Source organism: Mastigoproctus giganteus, chromosome 11, assembly GCF_048544385.1.
Source record: "Mastigoproctus giganteus isolate SK-2022 chromosome 11, ASM4854438v1, whole genome shotgun sequence".
NCBI lineage: Eukaryota > Metazoa > Arthropoda > Arachnida > Uropygi > Thelyphonidae > Mastigoproctus > Mastigoproctus giganteus.
In genome coordinates, this window is record NC_143585.1 from 8,359,572 (window position 1) to 8,386,363 (window position 26,792).

At 38.2% G+C, this 26,792-nt stretch overlaps 1 protein-coding gene and 5 non-coding genes across 8 annotated transcripts in view; 4 read left to right on the forward strand and 2 right to left on the reverse strand.

The window, feature by feature from the left end:
* LOC150077677 (alpha-tocopherol transfer protein-like) overlaps positions 1–26,309 on the forward strand; it is a 73,747-nt gene extending 47,438 nt beyond the window's left edge. For 2 of the 3 annotated variants that reach the window (XM_090384663.1, XM_090384665.1), the window contains exons 4-6: positions 8,158–8,351; positions 18,537–18,647; positions 25,628–26,309. In XM_090384663.1, the coding sequence (XP_090240789.1) occupies positions 8,158–8,351; positions 18,537–18,647; positions 25,628–25,855 (533 nt within the window). In that variant the 3' untranslated portion in view covers positions 25,856–26,309. The remainder of the gene's footprint in view (positions 1–8,157; positions 8,352–18,536; positions 18,648–25,627) is intronic. The other variant, XM_090384662.1, reaches the window with a different exon arrangement.
* Positions 2,663–2,734, forward strand: TRNAG-UCC (transfer RNA glycine (anticodon UCC)). The gene has a single exon. It is a non-coding gene; the product is annotated as a tRNA-Gly (tRNA).
* Positions 6,012–6,083, forward strand: TRNAG-UCC (transfer RNA glycine (anticodon UCC)). The gene has a single exon. It is a non-coding gene; the product is annotated as a tRNA-Gly (tRNA).
* On the reverse strand, positions 10,336–10,407 carry TRNAG-UCC (transfer RNA glycine (anticodon UCC)). Its single transcript has one exon. It is a non-coding gene; the product is annotated as a tRNA-Gly (tRNA).
* On the forward strand, positions 14,782–14,853 carry TRNAG-UCC (transfer RNA glycine (anticodon UCC)). The gene has a single exon. It is a non-coding gene; the product is annotated as a tRNA-Gly (tRNA).
* On the reverse strand, positions 15,753–15,824 carry TRNAG-UCC (transfer RNA glycine (anticodon UCC)). The gene has a single exon. It is a non-coding gene; the product is annotated as a tRNA-Gly (tRNA).
* Positions 26,310–26,792: the final 483 nt, after the last annotated feature.

Below are 26,792 nucleotides of genomic sequence, written 5' to 3' on the forward strand. Positions count from 1 at the left end.
ACCGCAATTGAAAGCGGCATTTAGGCAGATGGATAGCCTCGGAAGATTCTTTCCAGCAAACACCATCCAGCTGTTCAACAACCTCAATATCAATCCTGAAAAGCTCTACAATTGCAAATCCTAGAGAAAGGAAGTTCTCAGAAACTCTTACTTGCAAATACAGATGTAAGGATACAGTTTCCGTACCTTGTTCGGCCAGGCACGAGCCACTGGTCTGTAGGAAACCCGACCTCATCAAGAAATAGGTGTTAGGATTGTCCTACCTACCCCACTCTAATCCCCACAGAAGAAGACGGCTGCTGGAAAATTGAACTTTCAAATTTTTATTTTGCTGTATCGCGGTCATTCCTGTTGTTTCATATGCTGTACGTTGTTTGGCTGTAAATATTGTGAAACTCCCATTTGTGTGTGTTTAAACAGAAGGTATGCTTCGGTTGTCACGGTATTATGTTCTTACCAGTTTACAGTAGTTAAGTGGTAAAAGCCTTTGCGAGTAATTAATAACTCAAATATTTTATATTCCAGATAAAGTGTACTTATAAATCAGATGTCATGTATTTCATGTATTTTATAATTGTATTACATTTTGTAACATAGTTGTACATGTATGATCACCCCCTAGCCAGTGGCTGTAACCGGGTGTTCTCCTAAGAGAAACAAACTGATGATAATAATAAAATAATAAAATAAAACACTGACACTGACCAATGCAAGGTATTGTGTATGGGTAGCAGCAATCTCAGATTAACGTTCCATGAAATGAGTGTAGTACCACACTACACTCAGGGTAGTGGAAAATGAAAAGACCTGAGGTAATTGCGTAATCAAATATGAAGTTTATGACCAGTGCAGAGGCTGCTGGCACAGCTCATGGGGTTTTGTCATTTCTGTACAGGAACTTTGCTAGAAAGGATAAGAGGGTGATCATCCCATTGTACAAAGCAATGGCTAGGCTGCATCTTGAGTAATGCATGCAGGTCTGTAGGGCTCATTTTAGGAAGAGTGCAAGTGAGCTGGAACAAGTGCAGATATTGGTGAAGGGAACAAAGGGGTAATATCTTACCAAGAAATGTTTCAGTTCTGTAAATTGCAACATCTGGAGACTAGGCATTTGCGAGGTGATCTAATCGTGGCGGGTAAGGCTTTGAATGGATTCAGCAAGTTCAGCACCGATGGCATTCTTCCTCTTGTTCACACTACACACTCTTGTGGGGGTAGTAAAAATTCAAATTGAGGAAAAATGGTTGCAGGAAAGATGTGTGAAAATTTACCATCAGCCAGCGGGTGATTGATTGCTGCATAAATTTCCGTGTTTTTGTGGAGGTGTAGTAGTTTGAAAAAAAATTCCAGGAAAAGTCAGACAAATTATTGGTTAGACGGACAGGTGATGTGTGAAGGCCTTTTTAGCTGGTGTTTTATAAGTTTGCTTTGTTGAATATTTTACCACTACTAATAGTAATATTTACATGGCACATGGTGTTCATAAAGAGATTATAGAATATCAGCGTCCAAAAAAAAAAAAAAGATACTTTAAAAGTACTGTAATAAAAGTCTCGGGATCTACCTATCAGAACTGTTTACAAGTGTATTCCTCTTTAAATGTAAAGTGTGTCTCTATTAAAATGAAATTTAAAAAATTATAACAAATTTTGTGTTTATAATTTGTAACTACCGCAAGGTCAGAAGAGAGAGAGAATGCAAGAGCATTATACCTTATTCAGTAGTTGCATAAATCACGGTCACTCAAAGCGCTTCTTTTGTATCTTGACGCCTCACCAAACAGGAAAGTAAATTAATGAAATTTGTGGCATTTTCCTCAAGAAAATTGTATTGTTTTGATTTCTCTGCACTCCATCGACCAAAATATGTTTTGTGATGGACAATTTTTCTGCTCTGGTTCACATCATGGGGACAACGCACAGTTGCCTTTTGAAATGAATGAGAAAGTAAATTGATCTGCGCAGAGTTGGTTTATGAACTTATTTGGAAGGCTGGGTTTTAATAGTTTGAATAACAATCAAAATTCAAAATTCGTAGTTAAAAAAAAAGATAAATTCAACCCACTAAATTAAACTCAGCCTAAATTCCTTAATGGGCCAAGGTAAACGTTAATCATTTTTAAACGTTTCAGTTAATAATGTATTTCGAAGAAACGTAATGAAGCCATCATAACTGTTTAGAATTTTTATATCTTTAACATGAATAGAGGTTCGTTTAGGTACAGTTGTGCAGGATATATCAATTGGAATTACCATCAATTTTAATCGCCAGCAACCGTTGGTGGCAGCACAATCAAGGCTAGCAAATACGACCGCTATTCTTCCATCTTCAGCAGAAGGAAAATTTTATAGGCTTTTTAGATACAAGTTAATAGGTCACGGGTCGTTGAAGTCCTCATGACTTGCTTCAGCGAAATTTAAAAGGAAAAAACAAATCGTGTGTTGGAATATTCTGTATATTAAAATTCATACTTGACAGCCATAATTAATAGCGCACAATAGCATTCAACCTATTACCCTACAGGGAATTTGTCTAACTGGCTTGTTTTGTGAGAAACTGGTTCAAGTGCTGCTACCTGCGCCATCATTTCTTCTGAAACGAGGTGGTTAGTCAATTTAATCTATAAATTTCTTTATGTGTGTTAGAGCCTTTTTGTATACAAGCGACGGTGGTATAGTGGTTAGCATAGCTGCCTTCCAAGCAGTTGACCCGGGTTCGATTCCCGGCCGTCGCATTAGAATTTTTACAGCTTTTTAAGTATATCTCTTTTTCTGCATACAATTTTAGTTACCGAAATGTCTTTATCCTAAAAAAATATATTATCTTCATAAACTCATCAATTTTCTAACAGTTTTAATTTATACAGTCCCCTTACCCATTGGTATCGGTAAGATACCTGAAACGTTATCATAATGTATAGTAGTTAGGGGAATAGCTGAATAAACTATATTATTAATTTCAAGAGTGTATTAAATAGAGTAATAATCTTAATTCAATAACTCGTTAACCCACAAATCATACTTTGGTCGATCGTGATGCACAGAAATAATGCTAGCAATCTCATTAATTATTTGTATTATTTAGTTTGCAACTTTAATTTAAATTTATATGTACCTACGTAGCGAGGTACATATAAATATAATATTTATAATTTTCTCTATTATATTTATAATAGAGAAATTTTTATAACCAGAACCATTTTTGTTTTTATTTAAAAATAAATTTAATAAAATATTAATAACAAGTGTATATAATTATATATTTACAATAATAATTATAGTTTTTTATTTAAATTAGAGATACACTATTTAAAAAATATTATAAGTTGATCACCGACCTTGTTAAAATAACGGATATAATGGAAAAAGTTGCAAACCCCTGTTGTAGATATTTGATGATTTTCACCCGGATAGAATCGAAAAGGTTCATATGAGAAATATGGGGCAAAGACAAACAGAACCCACAACGTTCGAAGTATAAAGGAGGAAAGGGTATGACATATTTAATTCGATTATGTTTTGAGGAAAAGCTTAATAAAACCAAAGAATCTAACCAAGTTCTGAGAACACCATATAATGCTATCAGTATGCTTGGAGAATGCGTACTGTCTGCGTACATATGAGTACTTTACAGTGAATTCTATCCAAGGAGAAGCTCTTCCTTGAGGGCTTCAGATAAACTTCGCAAGTGTCTGGGAGATCTAAGGAAGAAAAAAACGTTTTTATCAAGGGATTTAAAGTAAGGAGCATCTATTATTTTTTATATTCTTCCCGTTATTGTTCTCAATTCCCATCTTAGAGTTAGTGAAAACAAATATACCGACTCCTCATGGAGAGAAAATATATTATTTTCATAAAAACATCAACTTTACAACAATTTCAATTTGCACTCCCCTATATTCCTTTTCTTTCAGATAAAATTAAAAGGCTTTCTCCTATAAATAAACACAGGCGAGAACCTTTCATCTTTGGTAAAATTTGTACTCGATATTCTGATTTCTGAATTAACAAACTCATTTCTATATCTATTAAAATAATCATTTTTTATATTATAAGGGAAAGCACCTGCTCAGCATTAAAAAAAACAAAACAAAACAACAAACTAATGTCATGTTTGGCTGATGCTTCGTTGGACGCCCAAAGATTCTCAGCAGCAGCGGGTTCAAATCGGAAACAATGTCCTCTGGTGCAAATTGAAACTAGAAACCTCCAGCCTATTTTAATTGGGATTCGTTGCCATCTGCAACTCGTTTGGAGAAGTCGATTTCAGGCGAAAGAAGACAGGGAGTACATTTTCTCTGTGGATTCTGCTGCGTGTTTCAGCCAGCACAACATGCTGATTTGCCAGCTGAAAAAAAAAATTAACTCACAAAGCATATTTTGGTCGATCGTGATGTACAGAAATAATAATACAGTATATTATTATTATTGTTGTTGTTGCTCTTATATTATTTCTCCCTGATTGGGGGATTCCACTCCGTGACGGGTACTGCTACCAAGTACACAGGGTGATTGTAATGTCTGGTGTTACTGTCGGTCGAGGAAATCTCTGACTATCCTACAGGTGTTCAGGATTGCGACTTTCTGGAGTTCCTTGTAGGTGTTCTCTGGGGGACTTATTGCTGCTAGGCTGCTATGTAGAGTATTTGGTACCATACCAGTTGTTGACACGATGATTGGGATGGTTGATACTTCTTGTATATGCCACATCTCCTTGATCTCATGTCTCAGGTTCGTGTACTTCCTCATTTTTTCCTCATGGGTATTCTGGTGTTCGGCACCGCTATGTCAATCAGGTAGATAGACTTTTCCATCTTGCCCACAAGGGTTATGTCCGGTCTGTTGTGCGGGATGGTCTTATCCGTTATTATGGCGCGATCCCAATACAGCTTGTGGGTTCGGGTCTCTGGTACTGCCTGGGATTCGTATTGTAGTATAGTAATTATTATTATTAACCGTATGGTGCAAGGAAGCCTGAGGCTTATGCTGCACCAGCCAAAAAAAAAAAATTCTGAATTACCCTGAGAGAGAGAGAGAGAGAGAGGGGGGGGGGGGAGAGAAAGAACAAGAGTCAGAAGTAGAAGGAAATCATCAAGAAAGAGAAGAATGATGATATATCATAGAGTATAAATTCCTCGAGCTCACCAATGCTAGAAATCTCATTAATTACTTCCCTGATTTATTTGCAACTTTACTTATGCAACTTTAAATATGATATTCTGTAACCAGAATACTTTTATTTTGTTTAATTTTTATTTAAAATAGATTTAAGAAATATTAACATTTAAATTTAAAGATTAAATATTTAAATTTAATGAAATATAAGCTGATCTCGGGACCTTGTTTAATTTTAAAATAATGGATATAATGGAAAAGTTGCGAACCCTTGCTTTAGATATTTGATGATTTTCACCTGGATAGAATCGAAAAGGTTCAAGCGAAAATATGGGGAAAAGACAAAGAGAAACCCCAAAGTTCGAAGTAGAAAGGTAGTAATAAAACCAAAGAATCTCATCAAATTCTGAAAACACCATATAATGCTATCAATATGCTTGGAGAATGCGAGCTGTCTAAGTGCATATGGGTAAAGTGGTTCTGTCCACGGAGAAGCTCTTCCGTGAGGGCTTCACAGAATCTTCAATCACATTCCCAATATTTTTCTCAATTCTCATCTTACAGTTAGAGGAAACAAATATACACTTGGAGTCAGTATGTTGTCTCAGAACAAATCTCAAAAAAAAAAAAATAAAATAAAATAAATAATAATAATAAATAAAAGAAAAGAAGTGCGCTGAGTGTTGAAGCATCCCATACTAAAAATTCATGCATGACAAATACAAAATACTGTACTAGATATTATCACGTTTTGTTGACTTTAAGTTGGTCGGCAGAAACAGGTTCCGATGCTGTTGCTGAACATCATTCTTCGCTGGAGTCCACATACTGACAACACATAAACATAAATTATTCCTCCAAAACGTCTTGAAAAATTTTAGAGGCAGTTATAAACAAGCGACGGTGGTATAGTGGTTAGCATAGCTGCCTTCCAAGCAGTTGACCCGGGTTCGATTCCCGGCCGTCGCAAAGGAAATTTTATTTCTGTCGCAAGTAAATTATTTTTATCTTGCTTATCATTGCACATAACTTTCCGAAATATTTTTAACCTCAGTAATTGTTTTTTTCTTTGCTAAACTTCCTTTGTTATTGTCTTCAGTTGGTTCATTGTGCTGGTCAAGAATACATTAGCTGACCAAATATCTTTCCTTTTTCTTAGATAATTAGGAAGGTTGAATTCTGAACAAACAATTCTATTAAAACTAATTACAAAACGTCAACGTTGTTTATACTTTTGATTTTGACCTGGTTGGTTTATTGACTTTCGTGAATTCGGCAATTTTCCATTGAAGATTCTGACGTTTTTTCCTCCGGTCATTGCTGCTTTTGTGCAAGGTTTGTGTATTAAATTTGTGTTTTTTTTTTTTTTTTTGTTTTAAATTATTAACAGTGGTCCAAACAATTCTTTCTGCAGGCGTAATCTCGTTTATATAAATTTCGCTAAATATTTGATTTGTATCAAATATTTAGCGATTTCATAAAATTGGAAAGGAACTCGTTTGTTCCTTTCCAATTTTATGAAAATTTGACATAAAATTCTTTGTTTCGAAAGACAGAGTGATCACTCATTTCAAAAAAAAAAAAGAAAAAAGAACCATCCTCCACATTCCATCCGATTGCTAGCAGTGGAGCAATTCAATTCTTGAATGGTTGTTTCTAACGAAATAACTCCAATTTTCAACTCATTGGATGTTTGTTCCTTTCTCGTTTTGCTATTGCAGAGAACAAAAGCGTTGCCATCTTGTTCTTGGATCATCGAGAGTGCCTTGTGCAATCGTGTACATCAGTGATTTCATTTACGCCGTCATTTAAAAACAATCGTAGCTTATCTAACAAGAGAATCTTTAACTTCACCTAAAGAGGCTCCCATTTCTATTGCAGTCAAGGGCATTTTACTAGCTGTTTTCTGCTGACATCATTTTAATAAAGTGCCATATCATCCCCTTGGAGTTACACAGAATAACAGAACCCCAAGATAGTCTAAGAAACTATGGTGATTATACTAACTGCGCTACCTGTGCAAGGATTATAAAATGAAACAAATGTAAACTGCCTGCAATTCAGGATTGCATCTTAATAAACAGAAAAATGTAGAAATAATGTAAGATCGAGATTTCTTTCTGTTCAAGATTTCTTTCTTTAGAGCGAACCTGAAGTATAAATTAAAAAGGAGAGGAAGTGCGGGTCATCTAATAAGAAGGCAACGTTTATAATTGCGGCGACCCTTTTTCAAATATCCTTGACATAGTTCTGCAGTTGCGCTGTTTGAGATTAGAGATTATGTTTTGCGAAGCGGGGGGCATTAGTCACCATTGCTGTTCCACCCACTGGGGTCATAATCTAAAAACAAATTAACACCGGCGTTACTGTACATTTTGTAACGTTATTTATTGCAATAATTTAAATATACTTTTTACGTAATTTTAATGTACGGCCAAGAGGAAATATAAATTTTATTGCTTCATTTGACCACAGAATTGCAGTATTTATAATAGCAATAAAGGTAGCAAGGAACTATAAAGACAGAGAGAGAGAGAGATAGATAGAGAGAGACTTTAAATGTTTTTAGGAGCGTTCTAGCGTATATGATAAGCGCCTGTTGACTTCACCATGTCCGTCCGCATGGAACAGAGGAACTCAACTCCCATGGACGGATTTTCATGAAATTTTAAATTTGGGCTTGCTTAAAATATTTGTGGGATCAGATCAAATTTCATTAAAATCAGACAAATAGAAATCCGGCAATTATTAATTACTTTTTTACAAATTTGATTCATTTCATTTAATTTTCAACAAATTTAATTCGTGGGTAATTTGCACAATCCGTGAACAGTATGTTTTCACGGGTGATGAAATCATCTTAGACATTCTAGGCGAATCATTGTCGCTGGATCTTCCTCTAATTAATTTTTAAAATTCCGTATTGTACATTGGCAAAATCAATAACATTTTCTGCATTTATGATTACGAATATTGCTGCTCTCGGCAGCTGCCTAATTTGGCTAGCAGTTCAATTCAAGTCTAGTGTTTTGTTTCTTTGCAGGAATCCTTCCCGCATCTAGCAAGCAATTCTTCGATGGTTTTCGGACAACCCTGATGTGTGCCGAGAAGATGATAGAAGATGAAATTGCGCAGATTTGTGGTATTTCTGTTCTTTGTGACTTCACGGGGTTCACTTTCAGCCATCTGAGATATGTTTTTAGCCACAGTAACACAACGTCCATCTATGCCTTGCAGGTATATCAAACCCCATTTATATTGAACGTTGAATTGTTTTCATTAGTCTAGCCTGAAATACGAGATTATTCCTTTCTTCAGTCAGTACTCTGTTATGTCCTTTCCTATACGGAATTTTCCTCCATTCAAGATATTTTTCGACAGGTGGCAGAAGGCAGTTTCGATGAGACTGCAGTGGTATTTGAGGAGAAATACAGTATTTATTAGTGCTTTTCGTAAATAGATTTTTAATCAGTCAACCTGCGATTACTTTGGAAGATTATCTTGCTTCCAAATAATTTATGCAAAGAGACATTCAGTAATAAAAATCCAAAGAGTCCTGTACCAAATAAGGCAAATTTCATCTCATTTGCCCTACTGTTCAACATATTCTTCGCAGAGTTTCATCAAATGCACTATTAGTTTACACGAGCAAGTTGAACACTTTTGCTACATTTTGTAACAGTTTTTATTGAATTCTGTATTCGTTTTTAATATATTTTTTTGGAAGCGCAGACTTTATTGTATTTTAATTGAATAACCGTGTACATTAAAAATCCTTCGATAAAATTATTACTATATTTTTGAACACCCATCTGTTTGTAGTTCAGTTATGCATAATATCAAAAGTATCTTATCTATACAGTAATGTGCTTATGTCCTTCTGTCCGCATTATCTTTGAACTTGAATAACTCAAAGACTAGACACGTTTTTGACCTGATTCCTTTTGCAATAGGTTTCATTTAGCAGTAAAATTGAGAGAGAGAGAGAAAAAAACAGTTTTCCCCTGTTTCTGCTGAGCAACGATTTCATTAACTGTTTTACAGAAAGGTTTGTAGAGAATTTTTCAAAAAACTTACTTAAAAAATATTTTCTTGTAATCCTTAAACCGACTGCACTGGTGATTTCGACATCTGTCGATGGACAGTTGCCCAAGAATTTTCTATTAGGTTAAGTCAACCACTTCTGATTGTTGGTTGTAGGGTTTGAGGTACATCAGTGACTTAGGTTATATTGCATTGTATATAATGTGTCTGAAAATTGCGAGTGTTCTGTGGTCAATTTGCCTGTTTGCTGGACGAAAACCATGCTACCTGGACTGAGACCAAGTAACCTACCAACGCACCCACACGCTGTGAAAAAGTGCATAAAAATTGCTCACGTTATTGACGGGATTCGGACTCAGCTCTTTTCCGCCTGGAGTGGAAGGGCCGGCGATTCCGGCAACAGGGGAGAATACCACTTCTGAAATCTGTAGATTAGATTTAAAAGAAGTTTATGGGAACGAGATTATGTCCATAACTAAATTTTTTGGGATGATTTCAATGGTTTAAAGAAGTCACGGAAGATCATTTCTTTCATAAATAATGAGATAAATGGTCCTCCAACAGCTACAAGTAATTCAGAGAAGTTGTGGGCCTTTAAGACGCGATGGGATTTTTGGGGCCCTCCTGCTGTTACAGATTTTGTGCATTTGTATATATATTTCAACTTTTTTAGCCCTCAGATATTGAGGGCTATAGGCAGAACGCCTAGTGCGCCTATACGTAAACGCCCACTTCTTTCACGACCGATAAATATGTTCAAAGGCAAAAGAATGGGGTGGACGGCCAACTCGAAGATTCATTGCCAGATTTCGTTAGGTGTTTAGCAAAGTAAGGTGTAAACAGCCATGATGCCATGAAAGTGGGCACTCCAAAAGATGAATGAGGACGCATCATATGGTACTTTCATTGGTTGACTAAACTGGCTATTCTAAAATAGTTAAATGGCACAGAAGAGTCCATTCGGGAATCTCGTGTGAGGAGGGGGTGCTCAGAATTTGTACTTTCATTGCTGCTGTTATGTTTTTATATCATGGTTAAATTTTTAAATTGTACTCTAAGCATTTATTTTGTCTAAAATTAAAAATGTGAAATAAAAGTATTTTGACTGGGTAGAAATGTGATAAACAGAATAGGAAATACATTTCATATGCAACAAGAAAGGAAGAAAAAAAATTAATGCGACGGCCGGGAGTCGAACCCGGGTCAACTGCTTGGAAGGCAGCTATGCTAACCGCTATACCACCGTCGCGTGCAATATACTTCTTTAATATCTCTTAAAAAGAGTAAAGGTAAAGTTGTTGCCAAGTGACGTCATCAAGGTGAGCACTCCGAAAGGAGAACAAGGATGTGTTACAGTCTATCTGAACCTGTTTTTGATAAGCGACTTAGATGGGTTTCCTGAAGCGTGAATACGTTCTCCTGTTGGCCATTGCTAATGACGTCTTGCAAGAATTTTCATCTACAGAATATTACTACGCTTCGTACCGAAGGATATGGACACCCCTCTGATAAAATAAATAAATTTTCTGTTTATACTCAGGGATAGCCACAACAGAAGTCAGAGGAGTTTACAAGGTAAAGAGAGAATACAAGAACACCACCGCATTTAGCAGTCACAGGGGTTCGATCCACGGTCAATTGAAACGAGTGTATTACTGTATTCGACCACTCGGCTGCAGCTGGAGGTCACAGTGTGTGACTACAAAATATGCAAATATTTTCGTCTATAAAGGTGAGCCTGGATTATTTTAAAAAATAGGCAAAGCGATGAGCTCACGGTCAAAAAGAGCTGACAAAGTTTGAAAGAGGAATGATTATTGGATGTCACATGTTGAAAATGCCAGTGCTCCCTACTGCTAGGCATTAAACATTTCCAAGTAGACAACTGCTGAAGATTGGAAGTCCGCAGAGAACACTGTGCCCCCACTGTGTTTTCCAAGGCTCTCACAATATAATTGTTGACCACAATTAACGATCACGCGGACTTAACTACGGTCCACTCAAAGACCCCCTAGTTCTGCTGTCGAGGCTGTGAAGTACACGCTTTTTTCGGAAGCCACTATTTTATTTATTGATTTGAAATTCTTGTTTTTCTCTAACTTTTAATTCCTTAATATTCGTACAGGTTTTAGTATCGGTGATTCGGCCTAGATATAGTATTGCAAATAGATCGCTGGAGGGTACGAATCACGTAGGCTGGCGAAAGATAGTTAAATTTATTATCAATTATAACTACCTGGAAATTACAAACGCAACGTTTTAACTCTACACTTATAAATTAAACTTGGTAGGCGATATGAAATACGTATACCATAAGCATCATGTATATATATATTCAGTAATCTAAACTTCATATGCATAGTTAATTATATTGAATTTCAACCGAAATCATACCTTAGACAATAGCACCAAAGCAAAAGGCTCAAGGAAGTGTGAGTGCTGTGGCACGGGGAAGAACTCAGAGGGGTGGTCGTCCACAGAATCACAGCCTTACGAACGAAATGTTCTGCTTGTTTGATGTTTGAGGGACAATCAGGAACGGGACATGATATTTCCAAGAGGAATGTCTTTGTGTGTGTGTGTGTGTGTGTGCTCAATGTAAAGAGTGAAGATGTTAGGCGCCAACTCAGGGTTGTTATGGGCCTTTACGTGAGCCTGAAGAACATAGTGCAAGCCCTCGAAGGATTTAAATTCGAGGCCCATTAAGTTCTCAGCTGCCACATCAATGCTAGAGCTTGCACCTAATCATCAGGCAACACAGCGGCAATCCCCAAGGCAGAATGCGCTGGTCCCAAAGGAACTAGTAGTTGTTGGTGACTCTGTTGTCAGGGAAACGGGAAATATATTGTGCAAAAAGGATAGGTGGAATAGGACCAGGTTATGTGTTTCAGGGGAAAAAGTTGAAGTTGTAGAGCAGATATCATCTTTTAAGGGCACAAAAGATGATATTGTTCTAGACGTTGGCACTAATAACATTAAGAGTAGGAGACCTACGGACTTAACAGTGTTGAAAAAACTCGCGAGTTAGGGTTAAATTTTGAAAATGTCTGCAATTCTGCACAGACACGTTAGTAGGCAGTAAAAGATGAGACCCTTGTCAATGAATTCGGCCCTGGACAGATTGTGCAAGGTACATGGGGTAGAATTTTTCACAGCACGGTCTGTGCTTGTTAACAGGAGGGACTGCTTCAAAAGGGATTAGATACAATCAAATAGAAAGGGTGCAAGAATATTTGCTGATGCTATCGAGGCAGTGTTAGGTGGGTCCCAAACCTGCTGGCTTGGGAGAGGGGATTCAGAGACTAATGGATTAACAGTAGCTGGAGACAGAGGTGAAACTAATTCTTGCACTGCTTCTATTGGAATGAGCAGCAGCATTGGAATGAAAGCAAGTTGCTGGGGATTTCAAGAACTGCTGGGAGTCATCATGTAATAAGAAAATACATGGGTTGTGCTAGAGTAACACCAGGTGCAGGTATACTTGCATATACACCTATGCTAGGAGTTTAGTAAATAAATTTGATGAAGTTGAAGTGCTGGTGAAGATATAAAACGCGGATATTGTTGGAATACCACAGAAATGGTGTCACACAGATATATGAAATGCAGAACTGGAATTTGTGGTGTAAAATGTATACATAAAGGATAGGAAGAAGGCAGGAGGGGTTATTCTGTCAGTTAAGAAACATAAATTCTAAGGTAGTGCATCCAGTTGGCATGGGTGACCGTGCAATGTGGAGTTAGTTCGGTGTGACGTAACCACTAGGAAAGCAAAAATGAGAGTGGGGTTGAGTTATATGCCTAATGACTTTGATGAGTACAACGAACAACTGTACTGAGAAATAGAGAGCCAGTAAATCTGATCATCTTATAATAGGAGATTTTAATTTCCCAGATATTGACTGGAACTTGTGGGTTGATCACTTGCACACTAGCAAGACTTTTGTATTTTTATTGGAGGATTCTTTTCTACAACAATATGTTGAAGAGGAAATCAAAGGGAGTAATACTCTTCATCTGATTATCAGCTGTAATTATTCATGCATTAAGAATCTACAGATAAAGGAACCACCAGGTGCCAGTGATCAGTGTGCTGAAGTGGGATTTACTCAAAGATGTAACTACCATCAAGGGTAAAGCGAACAGTTTTTGCTTTTGCAAAGGTGACTAAATTGGTCCTATAGTGTTTTAAATTCTATGATGTTATAAAGAGCAAATTCTGAATGGGAAGCAATCAAGGAATTAATTCTTGAAGCTAGTAGGCTTTACATACCAACTAAGAAATATTGTTCAAGGTTTAGGCCTAAGTGGATGTCAGATGAACTAATAAGACATTAGCATTAGCATTAGTAGAGGCATTTGATGCAAGAAAGCAAGCATATGCAGCATCAGCCAAAAAAAAAAAAAAAAACCCACTTCCACTTCACCCCTCTGTTCATTCGAAATACCTGTCCAGCTGAGCCTTAAATTTATTTAGGCTATCAACCTCCACCACAAGGGATGGAAGTCTGTTCCACCAACCAATCACCCGCTGGCTAAAGGCAAATTTCCGCACGTCTATCCTACATCTGTCTTTCCTCAATTTGAATTTATGCCCTCTCAGGTGATTTTTCTGAGCTAGAGGAAGAATCCCATCAGCATTGAGCATGCTTAAACCATTCAAGGCTTTATACACCTCTATCAGATCACCTCGCCGGTGCCTAGTCTCCAGACACTGCAATTGCAAAACTTAAGCCTTTCTTCGTAAGAGCACCCTTTGTTCCATTCACTAATCTCGTTGTCCTTCTCTGTACTCAAGGCGTGGCCTGACCATTGCCTTATATAAATAAAATAAATAAATTTTCTGTTTATACTCCGGGACGACCAAACAGTCAGAGGAGTTAACAAGAGAGACAGAATACAAGAAACAGCACCGTATAAGGGAATAATCATCTCCTTATCCCTGCTAGAAAAATTCCTGTATAACATTGATAAGACACCATGAGCTACTCTTGCAGCCCGTTTGCACTGCTCACAGGATGGGCAGCAACCAGTTCACCATCCAGAGAAAAATATTATAGGCAAACACAGAAATTTGCATTTGGGCCAAGAATCTGACAACGGTATCAAAGGTCATATCTGGCCAATTAGAGCCCCTAATAGAATATAACCTATGGTAACTTGACGAAAATATTTGCATATTTTATAGTGATACACATATTCAGCTGCAGTCAGATACAATAATACATTCGTGTGAATTGACCGTGGATCGAACTCATGTGATTGCTAAATGGGGTGCTGCTCTAGTATTCTATCTACCTTGTAAACTCCTCTGATTTGTCTAGCTCTTCCCGACTGTAAAGAGATAATTTATTTATTTGATCAGAGGGATGTCCATATCCTTCGGTAGGAAGCGTAAAGTAACATTCTGTAGAAGAAAATTCATGCTTGACGTCACTAGCAATGCCCAACAGGAGAACGTATTCAGGCTTCAGTAAACACATCCAAGTCGCTTATGAAAAACAGGTCAGGTAGGCTGTAATACATGCTTGTTCTTCTTTCTGAATGGTCACCTTCGTGACGTCACTTGAAACACAACTTTATCTTCAGTCTTTGTAAGAGACGTTAAAGAACTCTATCGTATGCGACGGTGGTATAGCGGTTAGCATAGCTGCCTTCCAAGCAGTTGACCCGGGTTCGACTCCCGGCCGTCGCAATGTTTTTTTACCCTTTTTTCCTTCCTTCTGTTACGTCTGAAATATAGTATCCTTTTATGTTTATCACAAACAATTTATTGGCATGTTATTATCCAATAAAACTACTTTTATTTCATAAAATATGTCTTTCACATTAATACGATCAAGTTCTATTGAAAACCGGAACTTTGCCTTACAAAATTAAAAATTTTATCTAAAGTATTTCACCATTCATTCTGTATGTAATTACCAATGACATATGGCAGAGAAGAAAAATGCATGGGATAAATATAAATTAATGGGTGACATGGAAGCTTATGACAGATATAAGCTGGTCTGTAACCAAGTTACAAAGGAGGTTAGGCAGGCGAATGCAGATTACGAGAAATGCTTGGCAAAGGATGCAAAGAGGAACAGCAAAGACATTTTACTTATATAAACTCTAGAAGGAAGGGGATGAATCAGATTGGTCTACTTGATATCGACGATTCGACAGTTGATGATCCCGCTCAGGTAGCTGACAAACTGAATTTTTGCATCTGAAATTTTGCGTCTACATGAGGAATCGTGGAACTCTTCGATTGCTGTCAGTCTAGTCACTTAAATCACTAGTCACTTTAATTCGATTGCTGTCACTTAAATCTAGTTAAATATTTAGATAAACTTCATATTATGGAAGTTACTGGTAATTACATACAGAATGAATGGTGAAATACTTTAGATAAAATTTTTAATTTTGTAAGGCAAAGTTCCGGTTTTCAATAGAACTTGATCGTATTAATGTGAAAGACATATTTTATGAAATAAAAGTAGTTTATTGGCTAATAATATGCCGATAAATTGTTTGTGATAAACATAATAGGATACTATATTTCAGACGTAACAGAAAGGAAGGAAAAAAGGGTAAAAAAAAAAACATTGCGACGGCCGGGAGTCGAACCCGGGTCAACTGCTTGGAAGGCAGCTATGCTAACCGCTATACCACCGTCGCATACGATAGAGTTCTTTAACGTCTCTTACAAAGACTGAAGATAAAGTTGTGTTTCAAGTGACGTCACGAAGGTGACCATTCAGAAAGAAGAACAAGCATGTATTACAGCCTACCTGACCTGTTTTTCATAAGCGACTTGGATGTGTTTACTGAAGCCTGAATACGTTCTCCTGTTGGGCATTGCTAGTGACGTCAAGCATGAATTTTCTTCTACAGAATGTTACTTACGCTTCCTACCGACGGATATGGACACCCCCTCTGATAAAATAAATAAATTTTCTCTTAACACTCGGGAACAGCTAGACAAGTCAGAGGAGTTTACAAGGTGTATGGAATACTAGAGCAGCACCCCATTTAGCAATCCCATGAGTTCGATCCACGGTCAATTCACACGAGTGTATCTGACTGCAGCTGGATATGTGTATGACTATAAAATATGCAAATATTTTCCTCAAGTTACCATAGGTTATATTCTATTAGGGGCTCTAATTGGCCAGATATGACCTTTGATACGTTGTCAGATTCTTGGTCCAAATGCAAATTTCCGTGTTTGCCTATAATATTGTTCTGTAGATGGTGAACTGGTTGCTACCCATCCTGTCTATTCACCTTGTGATCCAATATTCCATACCAAATAGCTTATTGTGGTAACTTGTGAACTGTGAAGACCATATCTGTAACGCATATAATTTAATGTTTATGTGGTTCAGTTTAATTTTTGGAGAGCAAGCATTTTCTGTATTGTGAACACTTCAACGACCTTGATGTTTATCCCAAGCAGGCCGATGTTCTCGTAGAAACTCTTCACTTATTAATATTCTCACCACTGATAAATGGATATTTATATGCCACTGGGAAATGTTCATAGCTTTCAAAAAGTTTCTAAATATTTCCAATGATCAATCATTGGAAATATTTAGAAACTTTTAACTCTGTGGCAAATCTTCGATTTGAGACAGGGTTAAAATTAGAGTTAATCCATTTAACAGCATCTGTTATGACGGCATCATAACTGATAAATGAACAGCTTGCAGGTCAAAACCTGCAAGTTGTTCATCTAAAACCGAAAATAATATATTTTTAAAGATAACATCGGTATCTACCTTTCTCCCCATCTGCTAAGAATCAATTTTTACCTTGGACTTTATCTGAGATATGAAAACAAAATTTGATTAATTAATTGTAATTGTATTTCTAATTATTTTAATATGCCCTCTTTTACTTTAAAAAATTAAAATGCTTTTTTTCTCAATCAGTTTAACCCAATGGCCTGAAGACTCGTTAATTTTTTTTCTACAAGAGGTTGCTAAAGTCTGTATCAAAATTACACGACTGCTATAGATGTTGCTGACCTATCTATCTCTGTACACTTCAGGTCAGACCATCAACCCATCTCTATGTTTATGACATTTATAAAAAGTATAAAAATTCATCAATATCCCTGAAACACCATACTATCATGTCCCTTAAATGCTGCATATCTGTTTTTTGCTGGTTGGTTACAGTCCGTAACTTTATATCAAAACTTTCCATAATAAGGTTGTAATAAATCATGAGGTTGTAATAAATCATGAACGCGACTGTTAACCATATTTAACGATCACTGACTTGAACCACAGTCCACTGAAAAGGCATATTCTGCTACTCTCTGTCATCCCTGTTCCTTGGCTTGGCTACGTCAAACCGCTGAAGATTTCTATCCATCAAACGATTTTAAGACGTAGTAGGACCCTGAAACTTATCTATGATTTTAAATTAAAATAAAATAAAAATACTTCAGAGCATACAAATGTTCCTCTGCTGAAATATATATATATTTTTTCAGTCTCGGAAAGAATTCTCTTCTTTCTTCGTTATCTTGTTGAAAGAGTCCAGTGCCACCTGGATGCACGCTCACCATGTAGGGCAAAACGTGGTCTGAAACTATGCCGAAGTAGGATCTGTCGGTGAGGGTGTGTTCAATGGGGATGGGGGAGACCTAGTGAAAACGATGATACCACCACTGCCGCGGTTCTGTTTTCGTCCAACCGTGCATTCTTGTTGCAGACGTTCATCTGCTTGCTGTCCAATATGCACCTTCCCATCGGCATGATTGAGCTGGAACCTTAATTCATCAGACCACGCCACTCTTTTTTTTACCTGTTCATATCTAGGAACGGTACACCACGCACATTGCAGGTGTCGATGACGATCGGTACGTGGGCACATGAACAGGTCGGCTACTCTGGAGGCCCGATTGCAAGTGGGTTCGCTGGAGTGTGCTCAGAAACGTTTCTCTGTACACCCTGGTTGTAGTATGCCGTTAATCGAGGGATTGGGAGCCATATTTGTTCCGTAAAGCACCTACCAACCGCTGTTAACTTCACACATTGGGTGGTTGTGTGACCATTCTCACTACGGCGTCCGTTGAACATCCAGTTGCTGAGATGTTACCCCGGCCTACCTATCACCGCAAATTATTCCCGTTCAAACTCCGTCAGGTACTTCCCTTTCCCCATCGCACGGGTTTCGTACTGAAGAACTGACAGGCACTAACGTGCCGTCATTATATATGCTTTGCCGGTCGGTGACATCGCTTCTAGGTGCTATGGGATACGTCCACTCGTAGAAACAAGGGTTGCATAATGTTTTGGCTCATGAGTGCATATATATTTATTTATACATATATATGTATATATATATATTTTTTTTTTTTCTCTTTCGTTTCCACAGGACACTTTCCCAGGAAGATTCAAAGCAGGCCATTATATCTTTGAGCCAGCCTTCTTGAGGATTGCATATACGCTCACGAAACCTTTTGTTCAACAGAAGCACTATAACAGGGTACGTATTAGCCTTTAATTTCTAACAGGAATCATAAATATTCCAATTATGTTGGATATTCGGATGTATTTGCGAAATTAATATACACGGGTTCTGTTAAACTCGACTGTTTACCTATTATGTTTAATTAAGACTAACCAGGGGTAATTAGCCTCGGTTTTTACGTTATTATGCATATGTAATTATACGTTGTTAAAAGCTGTAAATATTCGCATATTATTCAGCGATAATCGCTAGTTCACAGGCGAACCAGCGATTATCGCTGTAACGTATGCATCATTTTCAAATAAATAAATTAATTAAATAAAAGGGGTCTCCAAAATTGAATGAACCTGCTTTTTAACATATTTTCACATATATTGTAAACATGAAATGAAAGGATCATTGGACATCTAAAAGATGGAGTAATTTCGCATACCCCTTAAAAATTAACGTGGACGGATCCCTGGTGATAACAAATGTAGCTTATTCCTCTTTCGTGGGTGATCAATGTGAAACAGGTGTTGATTATACGGTTTATGCAGACCTTAAAGAAAGTTCCAAGAGTCGGGAACTGGTACCAGTTTAAAAAGGCGTGTGAGGACCTTCTTTTGTTTACAACAACACAGAATGACAACGGCTATCTCGACTGTTTGTACCTCTTGGCCGCCACAGGAGTTTCATGATGGAAGTTTCTGGAGGGTGTCTTCTATATAAGATGACGATAGTGTGTATTTCCCAAACCCCAGTAAGGGGGGGGAAGTGTCTGAATTAATAGAGACAGTATGTTACTCCATTGTACAGCATGATAATGAACAACCACACCGCATTAGGTTGGTCGTTGGTTGACCACCGCATTATCGGATTGCGAGGTGAACGGTTTATCCCCGTGGGGTTGCAGCACCATCTTTTAGCCCTAGAGCTATGCTTGGGATGCTTTTCATAGATCGAACTACTTCTATAATCTTTTCTCCAGTAGCTCAGAGGTACCCTAGAAGACCTCATACGTCTCTCTTTCTCTCCATTACGGCTTATTTAAGATGAAATCCCTACCTTCAACCCTTTAACTCCTCTGAAATATTATCAACTGTCTATATCGAGGACAACGATATCCAAAACGTTTTAATAATCCCTGAAAAATAACTAAGCAAAGGGTCCTGATCATTTTTTTTTATAGTTTGGAAAACATTCGTCTCCTTTAATATTTTAGTGAATCAATTCAAGAGCAGTTTATTCCAATGACTTCAAGAAAGCATTTATTACTCCCATTCACAAACAAAACGAAAAAAAAAAAAAAAAAATCGAAATCTCAGATTGCAAATTACCACCTTATAACATTGCTAAACAGCATTTCCAAGATATTTGACTCTATTATTCAGAAAGAAATTGTCCTCCTTTATAAATCCTATATTATATTAAAAAAAAAAAAAAAAAAAAAAAGAGTTACAAGTCTTTCGCCCTGGAGATCGGTGAAGGGCAACCTCATCTCCTTCTGGAAATGTTTCTACTGAGCTAGATAAGGGTAGCACGGTTGATATCTTTTATATCGATCTTTCCAGGACTCTTGATTCGATTGATCACGCCTTGTTGAATTAAAAACTGACCGCGTATGGAATTACCAGCCCTTTTATTGGATTACGGATTATATCGCGGATCGAATATACCAAATTAAATCTCCAAGGATGTCACATTTTGTACTGAAGTATCACAGGGTCCTTCTTTGGAACCACTTTTATTTAACATATCAATAGCCTTGTAGGCTTTCCTTAAGGCATTAAAACATATATATTTTTTTTTTTATGAAAACCCCAAACACGAAAGGTATCAAAACCTATAGTACTTAGTACTGTGCATGGGTTGAAGGAGAAGTATGGGGGGGAAGGGGGTGCCGGAAACTTTGCTCTAGAGACTAAACATGGGTTTCGCCGTTCAAGCCTCCAATAAGCAAAGTGGTGGTATTTCACCGGTTGATGAAAGTCATCTACCACCTGTGATATGCGGATGATATTAAAATATTTTGAACCATTGAAAATTTAAAGTGAATCATTGCGTATTAAATAAATTAAACAGTTGGGTGCATAAAAATAATTTAACAATTAATACTAACCAGTGGAATAAACTTACCTTTAAAGTTCAATGAAAGTTAAATGACTCACCTTCTTACACCGCAGATAATAAAATTATTAATAGGGTAACCCAAAAAAAAATTTAAGAATTATATTTACATATAAGGATCTTGTCTTACTTACATTATTGGTTTGGTTGGTTGGTTGGTTGGTTGTAGGGTTTCAGGCGCATCAGTAATTTAGATCATATTGCTTTGTATATAACAAGTTTGTAAGGTGTAAGGTATGGTAGTGTCTAACGGCTCCTGGGATTTCTCCCATCTCCGCGGGTGTACATTGTATCGGGGCCAGAGATTTGAAGTGTGTGGGGGTCATGTGCTGTATATTGTGTTGTGCCCTTTGTTCCTCCGGTCTATTAGCCGCCGAGCCCCTAGTGGGACCCGACGTTACCACACCATGCCACGGGGAGGCTGACCGGGTGTACCACTGTAGCTAGAGTACTCTGGCGGGTCCTGCCACCTACTTTCCTGGGATTTCAGTGGCTAGGACCAGATTTAAGAATGAGACGATCGCTGTTTCTTGAGCAACGGTTGTAATTTTAACAGAGCGTAGGGTTGTTCGCTGATAACTTGTTCTAGGGCCAAATAGGTCGGGCAGTAATTTTGATGTATTTAGATTTAGACCTGTGGGGAATGCGTGTGTGTGTATATATAAATATATGTATATACACACACACGCACACATATATATATATATATATATATAAACTAAATAAAAAAAAAAAAAAAAAAAAACGTTGTGCAAGAGAAAAGTAAGGGAGGAAGGCAGAAGACTGGAGGGTAGGAAACAGAAGAAAGGGGCCAATAGGGAATATGGCCCCTGATGACAGTGTGGCATGCCCAGTGCCTCACCAGAGAGAGGAGTGAAAAAAAATCATTCTGTAAGAGAAAAATATGGGGGGGGGAGTAAAAGAACGGATGGCAGGAAACAGAAGAAAGAAGCTGAAAAAAAAATAATAAAATAAAAAAAATAAAAAAATAAAATAAAAAATGAGAGAGAGATATACTCCGCAAGTTCAGGGTAGGTACAGCTAGCACGGCCAGTTAGTTGGAGCCGACAACTTGCTGGAAATCCAGCAGTGTGAGTGCTGCTATGGTGGATGGGTCATGTTCAGTAAGGTCTAGTTCAGGTGCCGTCATTGGGGCTCCATTTGGTGAGTCTGTGTCGCATCCAGACTGAAGGCTGGTCCAGTAGTCCATCAGAACGAACAGTGGGGGTGGTCAAAACTGGGAGTCCAAGATTGATGGTCAAGTCCAGGGATCGATGCTAGGCCTCTTCTTGATGAAATGTGTCACATCTGGTCTAGAGAAGTTTGTCCAGAAATCAATGATGAGGAATTTGTCAAGGTATGTGCAGACCCTGTCTTTTATTGCACTGCTGGTCAAGTCTTGTGCAAGTTGGTCCAAGGCGTTAGCATCCATGGCTCAATGATGCATAGCAACAATTGGCAGTCATGGTTGTTATGACCTATTGATTCGGATACTAAGGTGGTGGTAGTGCTTTCTGCCTGGTAAATAAGTCCATTGCAAATTGAGTCAGAGCTCGGTAAGTTTCTTCATTCTGTAGGGTGAGGTGTTCTTGATTTTGGTAGTTGAAGCGTAGTTTTGTTATTAGGATCCTCCTGAAGTCCTCGTAGATTTCACAGCTGTGGGCAAGGTGCTCCCACGTCTGATCCTTTCCACAGTGGCAGCGGGGTGAGTCTGAAATTCTGAAGTCATGTAGGTTTTTCTGGAAGGAGCCATGTCCAGTGAGGAGGTAGGTAGCATAGAGTCCTGGTGAAAACGAGACAGGTGTGAGGGGGTAGGAGGCCCTGACATCAGGGAGGAATCTTTTGGTGACAGCGCCTTTAGTTGATGCCTGCCATCTTGCCAGGTGTCTGTTAGATGTTCATTAAGTCTCTTCTTTTCAGCGTTTCTATTATTTGCTGGGTCAGTGGTGAAACCTGCACAAGTAACTGCTCTTCCTTTGGCTATTTGGTAGAGCAACCCATGACGAACAATCTCCAGGTCCAGTGGAAGAGATCCAGTGAGGACCTGGAGCGCATGGGTGCTGACAGTGCGACAGGCACGCGAGGACAGAAGGAGAAGAGAGCGCTGGATAGTTCCTAGGCGCGATCTGTTTACTACGGTATTGGCCATCTTGTACCAGACTTCAGAAGCATAGGTGATAACCGGGATGAAAACTGCCTTATAGAAGAGTGACAGCGTTCTCTTCTTTAAGCCCCAGTCCTTCCGGGCAACTCTTGAGACTTGGGCAGCATACTTCCTGATCTTAATCCTGAGTTGGTCTAGATGAGGAGTGAAGGAAAGGTTTTTGTCTAAGATCAAACCTAGATATTTAAGCTCTGTTTTTAGTTTTACTGTAACACCGTGTTCCGTGGTCAATTTGCTGTTTGCTGGACGAAACCTCCGCATACAGTATTCGCGACAAAAAAAAAAAAAAAAAAAAAACCTCGCCATCCCATACCTGATGCAAAAGACGCGGGCCTTAAAAGGCTCGCGTCTTTTGCATCAGGTGTGGGATGGACGAGAATTATAACTAGTGTGTTACTCACGCGTACGTTCATAAAAATAAATATACTGTGTAGAAGTGAAAGTATAATATATATATTTTTTATTTTAAAGTTTGAGGTCCCCAACAGGATCTGAGACCTTGGTACGCGCCATATTGTACACTCGTGTGCAAAATTTAAGGCCCATTCAGGTTTTCACATGTAGCTTCTCATAGGAGTGGCCTGGATATGTGAAAAGCATACCAAAGGAACCTCGTCATGTACAGAAATGATGAAGAAAATAACACCGACACAACAACAGAAACAAAACGGTACAGAGGGACTTTATTCAAAAATTGCAACATAGCACTGGCTGGCTAGATACAGATGCATCACTGCCAAAGATGGAACAAAGGGAAGAGTGGGTCCTCAGTAGGAGATATGGCCACCCCTAATGTCGATGCAGGCTTTGCACCGCCTGTCCATACTTAGAACAATGTTGTTGATAAGTTCTTGCGGTAACATCGTCCTTTTCTCTGTCAGCGCCATCTTCAGCTGGTGAACATTTTATGGTGGGTGTGGATGTGCCGCTAGATGTCTCACCAGAGCGTCCCATATGTGTTCGATGGAATTTAGATCAGTAGAACGGGCAGGCCATTCCGTACGAACAATGTCCTCACTTTCTAAAAGCATATCACAGCTGCAGTGCGATGGGGTGTGGCGTTATCATCCATAAATAAATACAAACTCGGGGTTAATCGCACCTCGGAACAGACGCACATGAGGAAAGATTACAGCAGTACAGTAGCGTGCACCGGTTACTGTACCGCCTTCCAGTATCTGGAGTTGTGTACGTCCATCCAAGTAACGGCTCCCCAGACGAGAACATCTCGACCGCCATATCGATCCCTTTCAGTGATGTTTGCGGGGTGATACCGTGTGCCAACCTCTCGCCAGATTAGCTGACGTCCAAAATCGCTGCTGAGACTGAATCTACTCTCATCAGTAAAGAGTACTTTAAGTAAAGATTTTGTGGTTGTTACCTTTAGAAATAGTGTTGGTCTTTAAGTTTTGCACACCAGTGTAGTATGTTTCATATTGTAGTGCGCGCCGTATTGTAGTATGATATTATTCACCCTGACAAATTCTGCCTCCCGAACTTTGATTTCAACTATTGTGCAATGTCTTCACCATTCACGTTGAAGTCATGACTTTCTATTGTTTTCTCCACTGTATTGAACCTGCCTCTGCACGCTGTAGGTGGGACTATCTGCATAATGTCCAGTTCCTCTGATTGAAGGTGACTTTCAGTTGTTCGCAGACGATAATGATATTTTACAGGCTTCTAGTCACAGTGAGTCTTCTCAGATAAGCAGTCATTAGATCACTGCCCTTCCACACTGTCTTAAAAAAAAGTCTGGTTCGAATTCTGTCTACTCAGGAAGAATGTTTATGTGCGCGTTTTAACACGGCCATGCTAAAATTAGTTATATGGATTCCTCCTGGAAACTGAGCTTTTTCATTACGCCAAAACAGCTGCCATAGAATATTTGCGATTTATAGGAAGACTATACCGATGCCGCATGACGTTGCGTACTGTCGCTCTTGGAGCAAAATTAACCATCATTTGATTTTGCTCCAAGTCGATCAGTTGATTTTGCTCCAATCTTCGATACTTATCTAGACTGTCCATGGTCATAATACCGTCATCCCCACACCGGATGGAATCGAATCGAATCGATGCAAGGGACTTTTACTGGCTTTTTTCTCTCCATGGCTGAGTTAGTCGGTCACAGGCGCGAATAATAAGGCCCCCCAGTCCCGGAAACTCGGGTTTTTTGTCCAACAAAACAGCTAAATCGAGCAGAGAACACATGTCATATTACACATAAGCAGATAAGTTCGTTCTCGAGTAGCCCTAATTATGATAGTTGTTATACTGATCTACACTTGACAATATCCAAAATAATTGTGCGTCAGGATAGCTGGCACAAATATTCCATATCGCAGTTATGAAATATTTTCCTAATATGAAATATGTCAAAAGGTGTGCAGTATTTCAAACTTAGTTTAAGGCTGTAAGGCATAAAGAGCATCGTGCATGTTTTGCATCATGCAAAACATGCTGTATATTGATACCGATACGTAATTTATACGTATATTTTATTATTCATTAGATGAGGCAGCGTCCCAATATTGTATCAAGAATACCTGCCACTAAAATTTGAGTTTATGCGCAATACAGAGCTTTAAGTTATTCTTTTTCTTTTTTTGGTTGGGGGGCCTTGAGAATCGGTGTTCTACCTATCTGGTGTGTATGTGTGCGTGTATGTGTGTTCGATGGCAATATCCAGAAAGTACCGCATGTTTTAATCTCTTTTCAGGCTCATTTCCATGGCAGAAACCTCGACGCGCTCCACAAGCATTTTCCACCTTCAATTCTTCCCAACGAATTCGGAGGTACGCTGGGCCCCATAGACAACAGTGAGTGGGCGGCGAAACTGCTGGCCAGCGAGGACTCCTTCAAGTATAATCTAAAGTTCGGCTACGTAGATGAGGAATCTGCTCCATCCAGGAGAAAAAGAGGCTGGTTCGAGTGGGCCAATTATTAACCGGCTCTGTCCGTCCGTCACTGAGAGCGTTAATTTTCAACACCGACGCCAAACTTCAGCAAACAGCGTTTTGAAACTGGCGTCGTTTTGAACTGGAGGCCAAAGATTTTTTGGAATTAGTTAATTCCTTTAAATGGTATCAATAATCTTGGTGTCCATCAGGAAGAAGATGATTTTTGAAAGATTACTTGACAATCAAATGAACCTTCTGTAATTAATGGACTGAATCAGCATAGCATATTTGTATAATTGTAAATTATGAGTATTCTCATGTTTATTGTGCGGATTTCAAAATGCTCAGTTCCAATTCAGTTCTCCAATTACAACGTTCAGTTATTCTCCATTTACAATGTGTCCCTGTTTCCCACAAAAGTAAAAAAAAAAATACCCGGTCTGTATTTGTATTGTAAGGTATAGGTTAGATTCTTTAGTTATTACAACGTAATTTTTGTTCTTTTCACTGAGCTTTGAACCATTGAAATTTAAAGATTTAACGATATTTACTGTTTTCGAGGTTATTTTATTAAAACAAACCTCCGAATAGAATTAACACGTAAATAAAAATACTAACTCAAAGACTACACCACGTATAGAATATTTTTTCTAAAATTTCTTATATACCTTAAATGATATTTTAAAATAATTTCATACGGTTCGCAAATTTTTGGAATAAAATATACAGCAGTTTGAAAATAAATAAATAATTTCAAATACATTGATTTAATCTTTCATATTCGAGAAAAGCATAAATCTTTTATGCTTTTCTCGATATACTGAAACCAAAAATACGTGTTAGCTGATCTACAGTGATTGAACGGATGATAAGTTTCATCTTAACGTACACTGGATTTTGGAACCTAAGAAACAGTGACAAAACTGATAATATCGACAGAACCTATAAAATATTCGACTTCAATTTCGCATGCAGATGATTTTA